At 55.7% G+C, this 18892-nt stretch overlaps 1 protein-coding gene across 1 annotated transcript; it reads left to right on the top strand.

The window, feature by feature from the left end:
- Nucleotides 1-1157: 1157 nt before the first annotated feature.
- Nucleotides 1158-17768, top strand: LOC119106224 (ran-binding protein 9). The gene is made up of 11 exons (XM_037229829.1): nucleotides 1158-1591; nucleotides 2827-2938; nucleotides 9398-9450; nucleotides 10025-10215; nucleotides 11193-11377; nucleotides 12186-12298; nucleotides 12916-13067; nucleotides 14815-14971; nucleotides 15331-15500; nucleotides 16165-16276; nucleotides 17592-17768. Exons 1-11 carry the CDS (start codon nucleotides 1429-1431, stop codon nucleotides 17723-17725), a joined length of 1542 nt encoding a protein of 513 aa, XP_037085724.1. The 5' UTR covers nucleotides 1158-1428; the 3' UTR covers nucleotides 17726-17768.
- The last annotated feature ends 1124 nt before the right edge of the window (nucleotides 17769-18892 follow it).

Below are 18892 nucleotides of genomic sequence, written 5' to 3'. Positions count from 1 at the left end.
GTCGGATATCCGGCGGAGACGCGAGTGCTGGTCCGGGCGGTGGTTAGGCAAGATTGTTCAGGTCGGAAGAGATGCATTCCCAAGTATCTGGCATGCCGGAGCGTGATAGTCACGCGCCTAAGAAACATCGGTAAAAAGGCCCAACTTGGGACTTGAAATTAGCTTTCAAACTTCCCAGGGCTACCGCTCTCAGCCGAGTACCCTGGTCAGGTGTCGGAGTCAGCCGAGCGCCCTGGTCCGGTGTCGGAGTCAGCCGAGCGCCCTTGTCCGGTGTTGGAGTCAGCCGAGCGCCCTGGTCCGGTGTCGGAGTCGGCCGAGCGCCCTGGTCCGGTGTTTGACCGGCTAGTGAGTGTCTCAGCCGAGCGCCCTGGTCCGGTGTCGGAGTCAGCCGGGCGCCCTGGTCCGGTGTCGGCCCGGTTCGTGAGTCTTTAGTCGAGCCCCCTGGTCTGTTGTCGGACCCGCTCGTGAGTCTCAGATCACGAAGTCAATGTCGCATTAGAAACCAACGCGTTCAGAGTATACAACGAAGCGACGTTACGTCCTTTCCCATCCAAGCGACGGAGAGCGGAATCCGATCCTCCGGAATCGGTGTCGAGCTGTCTGCCGGGTTCCAGGCTCTGGCTGGAGGGACCTGAATGCGCACAATTCATGCACCTTCCTGCTTTGTAGCGCGATTGTCAAACTGGGAAGGATGGTCGCGTTTACTGTGAGGCACCTTGCTCACCCTACTGATTTGGCGCTGGGTGCGCTCCTGCCCTCGCGTGTGCATGGAAATGACTGTACCATTCGTTCAAGTCTGCCACAGCGGGCTCAACGCGACTCTGATACCGAAACCCGGTCATTTGCAGAGTGTACATGCGATGCAACGCGTCGTTTTCCGACGATAGATAAGCGGGAAATGATCGCGTGGTCGTCGTTTACCATGTCCGATGCGCATTTGTGGCATGGATTCATGAGAAAAAAACTAAGATTAGAAAACCGTATGCAAAATATATGGTTCCGATGCACAGCAGGGCTATGTAGGTAACAAGCAATCCAGCAAACGGAATTGTTTTAAATGTATTCAGCTCTGGCATCATGACGCAGTATATTCTTTGTGTGCACGGGAACAGCTGTGACCGTGCGAGAAACGCCACTGCCAGTCAGCTGTTGCGAATGGTCGTGTATGTGGGGAAGTGGTGCGCGTGTGATGAGTGACAGAATAAAAACAAGTTGGATGGTGTTCAGAAGATTCGTCTGGTTGTAGGAGAGGCAACTTCAATTCTTAGTTTGTTTCGATACCATTGATCTGCTCTGTTTGCAAGATTCGTTTCCAAAAGGGTGACGACTGCGTGAGGAAAAAGGCCTAGTGGCCATCGCTCGTCATTGTGTCCTGGTAAAACTCGGATTTGGACCGTGCGTAACTCTGAGTGCGCACAAAGGACAGAAATGGAGCTCTGTGCAATCGGTCAGGATCAGTTCGCTGATCGCCTTAAACAGCTGTATCCCATGGTGGACACCAAGGAAACTCCGTTGCCAACTTGCTGGAGCCAGAAAGATAAATTTCAAGATGTTGGCCTGACACAGAATAACTTAAGGGCCCACTACAAAGGTTGGTATCCATGCATATTGTTTAATCTCTATCATTCATATGTGCATTTGTATGGGTCTGAGCAAAATTAGTATGAGTGTTAATAAATTTGCACCATTGTCACCATCAATACTTAATGCATTCCAAAATAATTATGGATTGCATATTCACTGTGCATTCACCCCTGTTCTATCAACAACTTTGAATGGATAGCCTCCTTACTGGCCAGTCTTCTAAATGAGCCAACTGATGCATTGCATGTACCAAAGCAAACACTGGGATTTAATGCAGTATGCCATGCATTTGCATCGGTACCTGATAAGTTTGCCATGACCCATGATAACTTGCTGATAAATTAATAAAGGCCTATGTTATGCTCAAGTTTGCCTAGTATTTGGTGTGTTATAAACTAAGCTTGTATTTTTAGGCCAGCAGTCATTTTAAATTAAATTCATCCATAATGCATATCAGAAATGTGACTTGGGATCCAGTGCAATGAAGGATGATCATTGTCCAGCTTTCTAACAAAACAATCCCAGTAGAAGCAGCTGGAATTGAAGGCAATTCATGGTTAGTTATATGATGGCCAGAGGTTTGAGCAAAAACTTTGGGATAACAGTAAACACGAAATGCAAAGGTATGGTTTAAACATTGTTTTCTGAATATGTAGTGCCAGCTGTTTACTCCATATTTAAACCATTGAGAGTATCCTGGATATTTGTGCAAGTCAAGCTGTGTGGTTTCCTATGTGTGAATGAAAGGAGACTGTCCTTCATGGTCAATCCTATTTTTGCATATATATCAGATTAGCTGTATTGATAGTGTATCAGAGTGGATCATTCAAACTGGTATGTACACAATCCATTTCAAGAGTTACAAAGTGGAGCTGTTATGTGTGTGCACTTGCTGGTTTGGATGAGCACTTTCTACTTATGAATATTTTTTTGGCTTGGTGGGGTGGCTGTGTGTTAATTTACCTGCTATCACCATTTTAATTGAAGTCACCATTGATCATTCATATGATGCATCATCCAGATATGCATGGGTGGAGATTCCAATTGGGGGGGGGCTTGAGCCCCAGCGGTACTAAAGTGAGTATTAAACCTGTGGGTATTACATGAAGTGTCATTGTTCTGCATAATGGCTTTGGAAAGCTTCTATTTCCACAGCTTTGTATGTGATACATTATTAGGATACAGTGTAGCTCATCATTTGTTCTGCAGCCTTCACAGTTTGTGATGTGTTTCTTTCCTCAGGCAACGGCAAGACAAACAAAGATGCAGCAAGTGTACGTGCTAGTCACCCAATCCCTCCTGCGTGTGGACTGTATTACTTTGAAGTGAAGATTGTCAGCAAAGGAAGGGATGGGTAAGTCTAGTAACTAGGTACTGAAAGCATGCATCGGTAGCTTATTCAAAGTAAGTTTGTGAATTGATAGTTGAAGAATGGACAGAAGGCCAATGGACCAAGTTGCTCTGCCTAACCTTCAAGTGTTTTGTCAGTACTGATTGATGTCTAGAACTTACCCAAATGCACCACTATGTGTTATTTTGCCAGCACTGTTCTGTTTCCTAGAACACATTTGCATTAACTGTGGATGTTATGAGCAAGATGTGCTGCTGTGGTTGTTCTGATATGCTACAGTTTATTGGGAATATTTTTACTGGAAGTGTTAAGCAATTTAATGGAAGCCCAACACAAGCTGTTGAGATATGAACTACTCATCCTCACCCTTACTGAGATCATGACCCATAAGCCTGGGGTCAAATTGCATTGATGAAGGTTTTGTCAGGACCAGATACATTTTTTATATGATAGTCATCATGTAAAACATGGCAGCTGTATGCTTCATCAGCTGCAGTAAGATGCACTGTGCAGTTTGAGATAAGCAAAGCCATGGCAGATAAGAGTTATCAATTGATGTGTAGATTGTGGCAAAAAAAAAAAACCATGCCATTGGAGCCAGGCACCTGTGGTGACCACTACTCAGGGGTTTGATCCATGAGGGGTTTGACCCATCCAATAACCCACCAGTGTAGCAGGCTTTTCCGAGGGCTCACCACAGGGAGGTCCACTGATCTTACTTTTAAACAGAAATTTACGAATAGTGCTGCTTTGAAATTGGCTGGTGGTGTGTCTGGCAAGGAATGGTAGCTCAGTCAATAAAAGCAGTGGATTCTCGTTGATTTACGATTTGGCAGGCACAGCTTGATCTTGTGTGACTACTTGGAGATGATATCACTCCTTAAAAATCTCTCGGAAATGAGCGCATTCATGGCACGCGTCCGGAAGCGCATACCTCAGCAAAGTTCGACACACGTGACTATGCGGTTGTCTGTCTGCTTCTCCGTCGAGATATGTTGCTCTCATTTCGCCGCGAAGCTGGTTAGCTAAGATCTGGCTTCGGTTTTTTTTTTAAAAGAATTCATCCGAACCCTTTATATGGATGTATTTCTGGGATCAGAGCTCACGCTTAGCAGTGCTTGTTGAGTGAGCCCTGACTTCTACCATCTGATCGCGCAATTCCAGGTGAACGGCAGACTTTGGTAGCGGAAGTTTATGCGCAATGCTGGGCACGGTCCGTCCTGTCCTCTGGCGTCACCTGACCTTTAGCGTGGCCGCTGCCACCGGCCGCAGGCCTTAACTGTCAAGGGCAAATAGTGAGCGCTTAAAGCGACTCGAACCCACCCCACCCCGCCACGCATGGGTGGATCGCCACGGTTTGGTGGATCGGAGGGCAGGCGCTCTAACCAGCTGAGCCACGGGGACAGACAAATTTGATTTGGTTTCATCTGCCTTCCGCGGTTGTTGTTTTTCAGTTTGGAAATCTTACTGTGCGTTAACCGAATGGGGGAGGTTAAGTTGTGGTGATAACGTGATATAAGGAAATCCGATGAAAGACCTTACATGTTTCACGTATGTGCCCATCGAATGATGGCGCGCAACTTTAAAGGAGTCGAGTCTTTTGTTGTTAAAATTGTGTGGGCCCACAATCAGTGGTCGCAGAGATAACATCTGGAGAGCGTGTCAGCCAGACCAAGCGTTGAATTGCTATCTCGTGCCAGGCTAGGTTCGGTCTACCTACGTACTTACTCTGAACATTAGCGCTTAGCGACTGAAAAAAGAACTAAGTTCACCTGTTTTTTTATAGGCATTTGTATAGTATAGCTTGGAATGCGCTGCTAGAGACATGAACAAAGTTTGATGATCGATTTTGTGGGCTGTTGTGCCTGCCCGGACCTAACAGGGAGAATCCGTCACAAGCGGCATTGCCGATGCTATCCGATCTGCGCGTGGCGGGGACTGCCGACCTGTTTCTACGGGGGAATGCATCGGGCGAGTAGACCCGAGCTCAGGGTAGTAGGCCCGAGCGCAGGGTGATAGAGACCCGAGCTCTGGCTCGCGGTAGCCCGAGGGTGGCGCCTGTCATCGGGACTGGTGACGTGGTGAGGTCAAGCCTTGCCAGCGGCTGAGCGTTAGTTTCCCGGGTTCATTCGGCGTGACGCAATGCAGCGCCAGCGGGTGGACCAGTTCCACGCGTCGTGAAGTAATCTGAATAAGAGTGTATCGGTTGGAGGGGTTCGAGTGGACTTAAGTACTGCCTGAAATAAGCTTTGGCGTATGCCATAGGGGTCATAAATGCGGAGTGATACGCCTGTATCATGTCGCACGGCGCATGCGCATCCCTCCAAAGTCGAGGTGCTCATAGGCTGGGTGGGAGGGGTGCCGATAGTTGACGCGTTTGCGTTAACCGCTGCGCGTCTGGGAAACCAGAGGTACGGGGTTCGATTCCCCGCGATGTCGGCGCTTTCTGCCAAGGTGAGAGGCAGGTGACGTCATATAACCTCAGCAGCTGAGTGCGTCGTAAAGTCCCAATGACACACACAGGCCGGGTGGGATGCGTCGACATTTACCCATGACCGAACTGTGCGCACCTGGTCCCTTCGAGCTCCCGCACACGCGGTGCACCTGGTGCCTTCCAGCCCCGTACACGCGGTGCGGAGCTGCGCCCCAGGGCCTTCCGGCCCCGCACACGCGGTGCGGATCCGCACCCCTGGACCTTCCAGCCTCGTACACGCGGTGCACCTGGTGCCTTCCAGCCCGGTACACGCGGTGCGGGTCTGCGCCCCTGGACCTTCCGGCCCCGCACACGCGGTGCGGGTCTGCGCACATGTTTCCTACGAGCCCCGCACACGCAGTGCGGAGCTGCACATATGGTTCCTTCCAGTCCCGCGGTGCGGAGCTAGGGTCCGACGACGTCCGACGAGGTCCGACAGCGGAGTAGTGCAAGTATTAAACCAGGCTGACGCGCATCCCGCCGAACAGAAATTCCGCTGGATATTTATAGCACGCGTTTCGAGGGCCACACGTGTTGATTAAAGTGCTCCACCGAGGGCGAGTGGCTCCGTGCGAGGCCGGGCCGTGGCGCTCAGGAGCTCGCGCTGGTCCCACCTGCTCCCGCCGTTGAACGCGGCCCGGGCGGTGGCATGTCTCTGCTGTGTCCCCGGAAGGCCGCTCGACATGCGGGACCGCCGAAGTTCGCACTCGGAAGGCGTCGTTGTATGCGAACGAAGCCTGGTCGTCGATTGTGTTCTACCTGTGTTGCCAGAGTGGGAGATGATTGGAAAACCCTCTAGCGGCCTTGGCCACGGAGGAGATTGATTGTTACCAGTCGCGTGTGTTGGGGTGGGAATATGCTGTTGATCGCGTGTGCCACCAGGGCCATGAGGACCGGAAGGGGATGGAGTTCAGTCTTGCGTCCGCTCCCCCTCCCCCCCCGTTTTCTGAAAATTTAGAATGGTCTTGTAGGCTTCGACTGAAAAAAACAAAGATGGCCACCCATCCCCTCCCTCTCTCCTCCCCCTCCACTCCTCACAATACAATGTACATAACGCTTGGTAAGTCACTTGTGGAACACAACAACCCAATATCATAAGCAACAGCAATACTACTGTCGAAGGGGTCGTTGGCAAGGCGTCGAAAAGTCCGGTAAAAGCTGTTCAAGTTTCATTTGTCCGTCGGTTTGGCAGGGAGGATCGGGCTTTAAGCGCCTGCTATTTCAGGCAATGTCACAGACGGCGTGCGGGCGACTGATCTTGCGAGATGTGAACCGGGCTTGGCTTGGATCGTGACTTTGCAGCAGACACGAGCAAACGTTTGTTGGCTCAGACTAGTCGGGAGGCAGCCGCAGGCATCATATGCATCTGTTATAAAGCTGCAGATGCATTCGCGGCACGGAATCGTTCATGTCAGTTTGTGCCGCCGTGCCGTCGTCAGCCTGTAAGCGGTCCCCCGGTTCGTCTTGTGATGCTGTTTCCGGGCGGCGGGCGTCCGCTGTCGAGGCCGTCAGCTCTGTCACGCTCCGTCGCCTGCCGGCGGCCGCCAGTCTCTGGCGGCTCCGTCACGCAGCCAGGAGCTATTGGGAGGAATGGACAGCAGCTCCGCGGGCCGGTAACGTGGGCTCGCGACCGCGCGTGTTACGCAAGGCCCGGTTGCGTGGGCCCACGACTGCGCGTGTTGTGCCCGATTGCATGCCCGGTCCGGTCGGGGTTTCGAGCGTATACATGGCTCTGCGCCCGGCCGCACCAAGACGGCGTGCTCGTCGGAAGCGCGCATTGGTGGGTCAAGAGTGCTTGCCGGCTGCCGCTGTGGACCGGCGATTGGTGTCGTAGCCGATTTCTTGTGGCTGGTATTAGCGACGGCGGGAGAAATAATGATATTGCATGCTGGATTATGGCATGTGACGAATTTATTTAGATAATTCACGAATGTCATTGCTCAGAATTTAGGAAAGGTTTTTAACAGATCTCTTTCTCCCCACCTAGGTATCGATTTCGTACCTTTTTAAGTGTGGAACTCAGCTTTTTATGAGAACAGGAAAAGTAGATGTATTTAACACAAAAGATGAACGAAAAAGAAAGGCATCTCGTTCATTTCTGTAGCCGTAACGCCTGCTGTCAAGCACGTTATGCTCATCTCAGCTCCGAAATTGTGCTTTGCTCTTGCTTGGCTCTTGCTTGGCTCTCTTGACTTGTGCTTGGCTCTCCGTGGGGCCTAAGTGGACTCTGTGATCAGCCAAAGCTCGTTTATTATAGGTTAAAACATTCCTTTCTGAAATGCTTGCGATTCATAGCCGGGAGTTGAGTCAGCCTCATGCCGGCTGAGATCACCGATGAGTCGACCGAGGAAGAGGTATAAATAGTAACGTTAGGTATGGTTCTGCAATTACGTGTCATGTGTTCAGGGAAGAGAAGCTGGGATATTTCGATGTAGTGCTATGAAAATTATGGTTATGCGATTTTTGGGAACATGAAAGACTGTGTGGTATAAAACTGCTGTCACAAAAAGCCACCCCATCGAATCATTTCTTGAATTGCGTCACATGCTTTTTTACTTTAATGAAAGTCGACTTAAGGGGTCTTTTCCACTTTTGTGCGGGGTTTTGAACTGACAAAGCAATGTTCAAGACCATTCTTGCAGTTTGCAGCCAGGCCCTTTTAAGACTTCAAACTCTTTTGTTTAGCACGACGTACGTGAACTTTTGCAACCTGTGACGCACCGCCCATTTGGAAGTCTTCCAGACATATGTGTCGTCATAGAAACGTCACCCAAATACCCCCACCTTAATGACTATTTCGTCCTCATGCCCAATATACCCAATGCCCAACATGCCCGATGGGTGCTGAAATACTCGTGTTTTCATTGATTAAGCACCAAATGCACCAACGATAGATGACAATTGGCTAACACAACGGGATTTAACTTTCGGCTGTAGGTCTGGATCACGTTTTTTATTTTGTTTGGTTGTTTGACGTGTGCGTTTTCGGCCAGTTATGGGGTAAGGAAAATTAATGAGTGGAACAGGGCTACATGCACCTGGGGACCCATCCGTTGAGGCTTCGCCCGTAAAGGGACCCCTCTACGGGGTATGTGCCGGCGCTCGAATGCAATCCCAATGAAGGGGCACTTAAGCCCACATGTGGCTGGCGCATGCAGCCTATCCCGGATAAGCGGTACGTCGCGATGGTGTGCGATGAAACTAGAAAGGGAATAAGATGACGGGCTTCTCAATTACATTTCTCAAGTACTACCTACTGGTTATGACGAGTATGAGGCTGAGAATCGAATGGCGTAATAACAGTGTCGTAAACGAAAATGCAAATGACATTAACAACATACCACCGCGGAAAATATGCAGGGTTATGACAAGAAAGGCCAAAACGCACGCGCATACCACCCGTGAGGTAAATTTTCACGCTTAGACCACCAACGCCATCGTGCGGTGCGTAGAAGTACCAGAGATGAGTCGCGTCGTTCGCTACAGCGACAAGGCTGACACGGCCAGGCTAACGACTCTAACGTTATAGCAGCGTTCCGTGACGTAATCAAACAATAGCGGATCAAAGAGTGTATTTTTTAAATAGTAAACTTGTGTTATAAATAGCGGTCTTTTGCACTTGGAAGTATACCATTCGTTGCAAGTGAGCCTTCTGCATCATATTTGTTGCTTTCATAAATATTTTGAAATGAGGAACAGTGCTTTGAAGCCTGGATTCAGTTTAAACAGTTAGTCTCGGTATCAGCGTAATGCTTTGCATGTGGAGGTTGGAGTATAGACCCCTATGTGCATAATCAACAACGAGCCTGTACTACATACACTGCTGCCAGGTGCGACGTAAAACCCGCGCCTCTCCAGAACCGAGCAGGCCGATCGCCATTAGTCTTGTGTTCCGTTGTCCCTGAGCTGGTAATGCATCGTTGGAGCATCACCAGCTGCCTGGTAATGACCGGGTGGTCCATTGACTGGTCACGCTCCGTCCGTTACAGGTACATGGGAATTGGCCTGTCCCAACAGGGAACCAGTCTCAACCGTCTGCCAGGTACGCCCGTGTGTGTGTGCTGCGCCGCCTCCGGCGCGGCGCGGCCGCGTGCCGGGCAACCATGTTCCGCCGGACGGCTGTGCCCCGACGCGTCACGCGATACCATTGCTGTGTGGTCCGGTCTGTGCTTTAGAAACGCTTGCGTTACACTAGCCATTGTCGGTCGCTGACGCCGGTCATCACGCGAGGCGAACTAACAAACGAGGTGCTCATGGACGGTATGCGAGGCTCAGTGTGGGCGATCTTGTATTAGGCGGGCTTCATTTGTGGTGGAGACTGAAATGGCTTAAAAGGTCGTACACTTTCGACGCTACAGCCGCATTTGTCTATTCTCTCTCTTTCTGGAAGTTCAATGCACTCCTGCTTCAGTTATGTCTTGGTGGTCAGATCTGTTCAAACTCGAAGTGTTCTCATGGAAATGAGACGAATTTTCAATGTTGTTAATGTTTTCCTCACATTGATACGTATTCACGTCGCAGTCAATCATGAATGTTTACTCTGTGCTTTTATCGTAATTGTCGCACGCCGCGTGGGGATTATGAAGCGCCGTTGTTATACGCCAACACACTTTCAGGCTGGGAGAAATACTCGTACGGTTACCATGGCGACGATGGGTACGCCTTCAACTCAACCACCACGGGGCAGCCGTATGGGCCGACCTTCACCACGGGAGACGTCATTGGTTGCGGCATCAACCTTGTCGACAACACGTGCTTCTACACCAAGAACGGCCACCATCTGGGCATAGCCTTCACAGACCTCAGGGTGAGGCGCGCCAGGCCGGCCACGCGCTAGCTGTAGCCTTCACAGCTCACGGAGGGAGGCGGAAAGGAATGGTTACCAACGGGCAACGGCCCGTGCCGATCATGGCGTCGCAGCACGCAAACGAAAAGTCATGCGTCCGGCAGAGCCTGCTGTGACGTGTAATGACGCAGGCGGATGTCCATCAGCGGCACATGGACCTTGCTCCGGCGTGGATGGTGTCGTAGCTTACGTCCGTATGGCAGCGTCCAGGCCGTTGGACCTGGTTGTGGTGGTGCTACAGCGTCGTGCCCCGCTGCGCTGTTGTTCCAGCGTCGTGCCCCGCTGTGCTGTTGTTCCAGCGCCATGCCCCGCTGCGCTGTTGTTCCAGCGCCGTGCCCTGCTGCGCTGCTGTTCCAGCGTCATGCCCCGCCTGTTGTCACCATTCGTCCAGCTGGCTGTTTCCGCTGCCTCTGGTTGAGGCGTGTCCCACGGGCCCCTCTACTCCGTGCTATCGTTCTGTCCGATTTGTTACCTTCGGACGTATGTTCTAGTCTGGCCCACCTAGCTGTTACGGTCGGACCGGCGTTATGGTCTGGCTTCTTCTAGGCGTTGTATTTTGGATTATGGTGTGGCTTTTAGAACGTAGTGCAGGTGTGTTCCGCACCCTTAGCTGCCTATGCCGAGCTGTTTAGTTGTATGATTGACCTCCTGCTGTCCATACCAGACAGATATGGTTGGTCCTGTGCCCTGCGCTGGCCTCCTGCTCTCGTTGCACGGCCCGGTTGGTATCCTGGTATACCCCCTCCCCCTGCTCCCTGCTGTCGCCGCTGACAGCCGGACCTGCACCTCGGTCTGATCTGACCCTGCTGTTACAGCCGGACCTGTACCTCAGTCTGACCTGACCTCGCTGTTACAGCCGGACCTGTACCTTGGTCTGACCTGACCTCGCTGTTACAGCCGGACCTGTACCTCGGTCTGACCTGACCCCGCTGTTACAGCCGGACCTGTACCCGACGGTCGGTCTGCAGACGCCCGGTGAGATGATCGACGCCAACTTCGGCCAGTCGCCGTTCGTGTACGACATCGAGGACATGATGCGCGAGCTGCGCACGCGCGTGCGCGCCACCATCCAGAGCCTGCCCGTGCCGGACGCGCTCAGCTGCTGGCAGGACACCCTCCACAGGTGGGACACACGTTCACCACCGCTGGTGGGCGGCTGTGTCGCACGACAGGCGGGAGCGACACTGCCACCAGGCGGAGATGAGTTGGAGCGCTGCATACCTCGACTGCGCTCCACAACTGAGGGAGGGGGGGGGGGGGGGCAATGGAGCTCTGTCGTCCTCAGGTAGGTAAACTTCCTATTTGGGGCGGCCTGAAACGCGACACCGGCGGGTGACACCCGTCCGGAAGGGTTCCCTGTGACGCTGCGTCAGTGAGCTACATCCCGCATAGGGGCTCACTGTGACACTGTGCAGCTGCTGCGCTCCACACGCGCGGCTCCGCTTGCAGGGCTGCAACATTGCACTGGCAGGTTACACCGGACATATGAGGCACGCTGCAACACTAAGTGTCGCAGGCGAAACGGCGTCGGCGCGTCGGCACACTCGCCAACGTACGTGTGCCCTTTACTCTTGACTCCCTTTGGGTCGTCTGAAATAAAGCCATGAGCTCACAGACTCGTTCGCCGTCCCCAGAGGCAGGTTCAACACCAGGTTTCGCCGTGAGTGTCCGCTGCTCTCTGTATCAGTGCCCGTACTTGCATTGGGGAAGGTTGGACAGGCGACCTCGCTGCCGTTGGGGAACGGTTGGGCAGGCGACTTCGCTGCCGTTGAGGAAGGGTTGGGCAGGCGACCTTGCTGCCGTTGGGGAGGGGTTGGGCAGGCGACCTCGCTGCCGTTGGGGAGGGGTTGGGCAGGCGACCTCGGTGCCGTTGGGGAGGGATTGGGCAGGCGACCTGGCTGCTGACGCTGCCCATTGCTCGCTCGCCGCAGAATGGTACAAACGTACCTGGTGCACCACGGATACTGCTCCACGGCAGAGGCTTTCGCGAACAGTACGGGTATCTCCTTCGACGAGGATCTCGCGTCCATCAAGAGTCGACAGAGTGAGTGCGGCCGCGGACGTGCGTTTGGTATGGCTGAAATGGTGCGCCTTGTTGAGGCTTAGATGTGTTGGTTTGCCATTCCATAAGGCGTTGCATGTGTATCATCTGTACGCAAACAGGAGTGAAACATAATATCTTTCGGCTAGAGGTAAGTTGTATACAATGCGCATACGCTTTCACGATATTTTGGGCAAGCGTTGTGGTACGCTGCCGCGACGACGTTACATTCGAGGTTTGATTGTTGCTCGTCTGGGGGAAAGCATACGTCAAACTGTGTCAGCGATGTAAGCCATCGATCGTGTCGAGGTGAGCATACGTCACGCTGCGTCGGCGATGTGAGCCATCGATCGTGTCGAGGTGAGCATGCGTCACACTGTGTCGGTGATGTGAGCCATCGATTGTGTCGAGGTGAGCGTGCGTCACACTGTGTCGGTCATGTGAACCATCGATCGTGTGGAGGTGAGCATGCGTCACACTGTGTCGGCCATGTGAGCCATCGATGGTGTCGAGGTGAGCATACGTCACACTGTGTCGGCCATGTGAGCTATCGATCGTGTCGAGGTGAGCGTACGTCACACTGTGCCGGCCATGTGAGCCGTGTCGACGGTGTCTGGCAGAGATTCAGAGGCTGGTGCTGGCCGGCCGGATGGGTGAGGCGATCGAGCTGACGCAGCGGCTGTACCCGGGCCTGCTGGAGAAGCAGCAGAGCCTGCTGTTCCTGCTGCGCGTCCGCCAGTTCATCGAGATGGTCAACGGCTCCGACTCGGAGGTCAGTGTGGCGTCGGGACCCGCCAGGCCCATGTGAGGTGCGCTAGCGGCGGTGCTACACCGGTGCCGGCTGCCGACGCCGGCGTAGGTGGTCCGACGGTGGTGGACCGGTGCACGCGGCTGGGGAGAGAGGGAGAGAGATATCCACGGGCAGCTGCTGTCTGACGTTGCTGCTCGTCGGCTGCTGACGACAGTGGGCCACGCTGTGGCGGATTTAACAGCGCCGTGTCGTCACGCCGTGTTACCAGACGCGGCTGGTTGGCGCCGACCCACTGTTCGTCAGCGGCGTTACCAGACCGTGACGGAGCAGCTCCGTCCGCCGGGTGGAGAAATTTCGTTAGCGTGCCGAGATATAGCATTGATTTTTTATGAATGTTTCGTAGCAATAATCCCAACCGAGTATGTCGTCGGTGATCATTTGGGCCGCGGGTGCGCGCACTAACTGCGTGGCTACACGGCTCCCATCGACACAGCTGGCTGGAGCGTGCCGAAGCTGTGTCCACAGCGGCATGTTATGGACACCGCTTCGGAAACTCGGAACACTCAGTCCTTCACGCTCACTGCATTTTATCCAGATTTAAGGGCGCATTTTCTATCCATTGTGACTTTCATGGTTATCTTGTGACCCGACGCTCTTTCAAGAGAGAGATAGGTCGGAATTGCCCCTAGAGCGGGTGCATTGACATGACTGGCAGCGGTCGGGTAGCTCAGGTGTTTCAAAACTGCGCCATCGCCACCTGGCGGAAGTATGTAAATCACACCGCAGGTAACCGGTCGGTGAGGTGTGTCAAGACACAATGGATGGCTTCTGGCTCACCTTGGTAGGCAGCAGGGGAGGGGCACACCCTCTCCCCTTCCCCACTGTAAGTTATTCTCTCCTGCCGGGTCGCGCGGAATCCGTGCTTGTCACGGTGTTCGTAGGTGCGTCCTTTCAAACGTCACGCGTGTCTTACGGACGCGGGAGGGGCCCTCGGTTTTCCACACTCACGGGCGGATGGGCGCGCGGGATCCCTTGCTGGCCTGTGCACGGGCGCGGTCTCTCAGTTGTCCCGAGTCTCACGCGTTTAAGGGCGCGGCGCCCTTCCTGCTGACTGCAGGCTCCGTTGCTGCTCCACATCCCTGTACCTCTGGCACGGCCTTGGTACCTGCTGGTGGAGCTGCCAGGGTCCAGCTCTTCGCCTGTGTCCCTCTGGCTGCGCTGCTGGCTGTGCCAGAGTGGAGTGCAGTCTTCACGGTCGCCGTGTGGTTATGTCCCGGCGCCGTTGCCAGGAGGCGGTCTTCCTCGTTGGCCCATGTTGCCAGGGGGCGGTCTTTCTGCAAACGGCCTCGCGTTTGCGCGGTTCTTTGTGCGCCCTCCCCCCCCCCCCCCCCCCTCCCGGTTTAAGGTCTGCTTTCTTATGGCGGGCTGGTCGCAGAATCTGCCGCGTATCTTGCAGTCGTCAGCTGTTGTAGACTGGAGGTGCTGCATTTGAGCCCTCACGCCCGCAACGCGCTGGTGAAAAGAGCTTAAAAGCGACACCTCTAGTCCGCATAAGCCGGTGGCTGCCAAAGCTGCAGCGGATTCCGCAGCTGTATCGCAAAGCTTGAATGGCCCTTCCCCTGTGCTGACGGCACCGCCCCAGAGCAGCCCCCCCCCCCCCCCCCCCCGCTGCCCCCGTGTCTGTGCGTCGCCGTGTTACGGTTCGTGGTGGGCTTGCTCGCGACCGTCGCCCTGCGAGCGGGTGCTGACGGCGCCGCCGGGCCGGCAGGTGTCCGAACAGCGGGCCATCCAGACGTCGGTGATCCAGTCGACGCGCACGCTCTCCGAGGCCGAGCTGAACGCCAACAACGCCGGCGGCGACGACAGCAGCCATAGCAACGGCTTCTCCAACGGCCACACGGCGCCCGACGCCGACGAGGAGATGGGTGCGTCCCGGCCGATGCGCCGGCCCGCTCCGGACCCCGCCGCCCGCGTGAACCGCGTCAGCGTGCTGCTGCCCCCCTCCGCCCAAACCCCAACGCGAACCCCATCCCCCCACTTCGACAGCTGCATTTGTTGCCTCATCAGGAGTCCAGTCGTCGTGACGATGTGGCCAGGGCTGAGCCCGTGGGTGGAGCCCGGTGGCCGGCAGACTGCTGCTGGACGTGTCCGGCGCGCCTGTGTAACCCTCGCCGCCGTCTGTGCCCTGTCCGTCCAGACGTGGACCGGCCCGCCGAGGTCGAGTCGGCCGTTAAGAAGCGGGCGCTGTGTAACCCTCGCCGCCGTCTGTGCCCTGTCCGTCCAGACGTGGACCGGCCCGCCGAGGTCGAGTCGACCGCCAAGAAGCGGGCGCTGTGCGGCGGCAGCAACACCGCCGTGGAGAAGGTGCTGAAGTTTGGCCGCGAGCTGCAGCTGTTCTACCTGCGGCTGCGTAGCGAGCAGGGCGAGAGCGACTACAACAAGAACTTGCTGCAGGTAGGCGGCGGCGGGGTCAAGACCGCGACAACCGCGGCTGACCACCGGCAGCCCCGTGCGGGCGTCGATTGTCAAGTAGCGGTGTGTTCGGAACCAGAAGCACCGGGCGTTGGGGCTGGGAAGATCGACTGCGTCGAGTTCCGTTTGATATGGGTAAGGGATACCTTCGATACATTCGTGTGGCCGTGGTTTTGTGTTCGAATATGGATCAGAGGTTTCTGATGAGTGACCTGATCTCGGAGTGTACGGAGTGTTCCCCGGTGAGGAGTGCTCCGCGGAGTGCTCACTCCTGGCCTGTAGGAAGCGCTGCGCCCGCCGGAGGCCCGTCTGCCGACTCTGACCGTGGCTGTATCCAGTTGTCGGAAGTCGTCACCACCCGGCCCTCGGTGTGTGGTTTGAGTCCCCGTCGCGGCTCGGTGACGCGCGCTCGTGTGTCCGGCTTCGGTCGGCCGCTGCCGTGTCTTGCCGCTGAGTGTGCGGGCCGGAGCGGTGACGCGCGTGCGTGTGACCGGCTTCTGTCGGCCCCTGCTGTGTCCAGCCGCTGAGTGTGCGGGCCGGAGCGGTGACGCGCGCGCGTGTGACCGGCTTCTGTCGGCCCCTGCCGTGTCCAGCCGCTGAGTGTGCGGCCGGAGCAGTGACGCGCCTGCTCGTGCGCTGCCGGCAGGACGCCTTCAGCCTGCTGGCGTACGCTGACCCGTGGAGCAGCCCGGTCAAGTGGCAGCTGGACCCCGTGCAGCGCGAGTCGGTCTGCGCCGCCCTCAACTCGGCCATTCTGAGTAACTGCCGCACACGCACACGGCACACTGTGCTGGCGCCGAGCTGGCCGGCCTCTCACTGGAGCTCACAGCTGCTCGGCCGAGCGCCGACGGCTGACTCGCCGTTGTCGTGTCGCTTTTCATAGCGGTGTATCGTAACTTATGATCAAAACACGAGCGCTCTCACTAGAAGGGTTTGGACATGGAGAGAAATGCGTTGATGTGATTGCATGGCATAGTTGCATGCCAGGGCTGATGAGACGAAAGGAAGGTATCCGTGATGTATATAGCTGACGGGAAGTCCGAGGGCGTGCGCTGGTGCTGCATGTGCGGGTGGATTAATGGGGAGGTGACATTCTTGATAATTTGCTCATTCTTGTAACGTTAAAAGTATTTATTAACGCCTATTCGTGGCACAGCATTTGCCTTTTCATTGTCAGGTGTTCTCTGGTCCTGAGGAAAGTCATTTGGGACTGGATGTTGAGCCATGTGCGCATTGTGACTTGGAATGTTCTAGCTGCAATTGGGTTCGAAATTACAAGGTATATGAATTGGAAATAGATCGATAGTACGCACTCCCATGATAGTTCGTAATAGCTGTGCTGTTTGGAGCTGTCATCGGAGAGTTGACTAACGGGCTGGATTTTCCTCGACCTGAACAACCGTCTTGACTATGCCATGTGGAGTCAGCGATTTAACCGTCGATCTATGCCTTGTACAAACGGTATCGTCTAGCGATGCTGCGTTTTGAAGCACGTCGTCTCGCACGTTGTGCCAAACTCCACGTGCAACGTGGCCGTGGCGGTCCGCTGCACAGTCCCGCTGACAGCCGTTGGCCACCCGTTCCCGTGTACGGCCGGTGTCTCCCTTGTGCTGACGGCCGGTGTTTCCCGCGTGCTGTCAGCTGGTGCTTCCCGCGTGCTGACAGCCAGTGTCTCCCTTGTGCTGTCGGCCGGTGTTTCCCGCGTGCTGTCAGCTGGTGTTTCCCGCGTGCTGACAGCCAGTGCCTCCCCGTGTGCTGACGGTCGGTGTTTCCCGCGTGCTGACAGCCGGTGTTCCCCCGCGTGCTGACGGCCGGTGTCTCCCTTGTGCTGTCGGCTGGTGTTTCCCGTGTGTTGACAGCCAGTGTTTCCCGCGTGCTGACGGTCGGTGTTTCCCGTGTGTTGACGGCCAGTGTTTCCCGCGTGCTGACGGCTGATGTTTCCCGCGTGCAGACAGCCGGTGTTTCCCCGTGTGCTGTTGGCTGGTGTTTCCCGCGTGCTGACGGCCGAGGTTTCCCGCGTGCTGACAGCCATTGTTTCCCGTGCGCTGACGGCCGGCGCCGCGTGTTCCGCAGGCTCGCATAACCTGCCGCGCCGGCCGCCGCTCGAGGTCGCCCTCTCACACAGCAAGGAGCTGGTGGCGCTCATGGCCCGCGCCGGCCTCGGCGCCTGTGCCTTCGCCAACATCGACGCCCTCTTCCAGCCATAATGCACGCCGGCGCGCGCCGCGCGCCTGCCGCGGGCGCCGGCAGCACAGACGCGGGCTACGTGCGGCCGCCCGGCGCGGGACCGACCGAGGCCGCCCGCCCCGCCCGGCCGCAGATTGTGATTGCATTACGTAGGCTAGCCGCGGCGCGTGTGGGACCGGGCCGCTAGTGGTGCGAGGGCGCGGCGGCGCGAGCGGGCCGGCTCCGGGGCGCGCTGGTGGCGCCGACTGGCGGACGCTGCGCCCAGCCCGTGAGACGCTCCGGTGACGCCAGCGCCGTGGAGTGCTCCTCCGCGGACTGACTGCCGCCGGCGGGAGCCGAACGCCCGCCGCGCCGCCGTTAGAAGACGGCTCGTGACTGCGCCCGGCAGCCGGCGAGGTCAGACAGTGGCGGAGGCGCCAGGTGCCTGCCGCCGGGCGTCGGGAGGTAGATGACAATATGAACCTAACCGGGCGCGTGTCGCCCCATTTGTCCATTGTTTACGTATGACTTTAGCGCGCGGCGCAGCGCGGTGGCGCCGGCGCGGGCCGCGTCCACCGTGCAGAGTGGCGGTCGGGTCCAGCGTGGGGACCGGGGTCTCGTTAGCTGCCTCTAAGTGTGTTCGGGTGGACCGAAGTGTTCGAGTGTGCTCCGTTGTACCGGCGCCTCGCCGAGACAACGCGTTGCGTTACGCATACACAACCAGCTGGATCGTATGAGATTGTGAACCGTAGTCGTCAATCATGAATAAATTTTTTCACTGGAATGTTTGTGTGCGGCGCAATTTGCAAAACTGTATGGTGTCCGCGCTCCAGTTTGGGCTGGCGATAGCCGCTCTGCACGCTTTCGTTTGGGAAACTCGGAAACTGCCACCTGTTTTCTTTGGTAAGATTGTGTAATTGTTTTTTAGAACAGTTCCGTGTCCTGTAATCTGAGACAGCTGATTAAAGACTTCTTATGTTTGATTAGGGTCGAATTTGCACCAATAAAGCCTGGAAAATAGATTGAGGGTCTTTAGAAACTGCTAGGTTCGTTGGCTACAATACCACCGGGACCAAGCGAGCATCGCCGTTGCCCGTTGTGTGTAATATTCCCCTGCATCACATGCGTGCGGCGAAAAAAGACGAGCTGATCACCGGCGCATCCGTTTCCGCAGCTGTGTCCTCCAGAGCATGTCTCCAACGGCAGGC

This window comes from Pollicipes pollicipes, unplaced genomic scaffold (genome assembly GCF_011947565.3).
Source record: "Pollicipes pollicipes isolate AB1234 unplaced genomic scaffold, Ppol_2.1 Scaffold_6138;HRSCAF=7277_pilon_pilon_pilon, whole genome shotgun sequence".
Classification (NCBI taxonomy): Eukaryota; Metazoa; Arthropoda; class Thecostraca; order Pollicipedomorpha; family Pollicipedidae; genus Pollicipes; species Pollicipes pollicipes.
The sequence above is the reverse complement of the archived record's forward strand: the minus strand, read 5'-3'. Positions and strand labels throughout refer to the sequence as shown.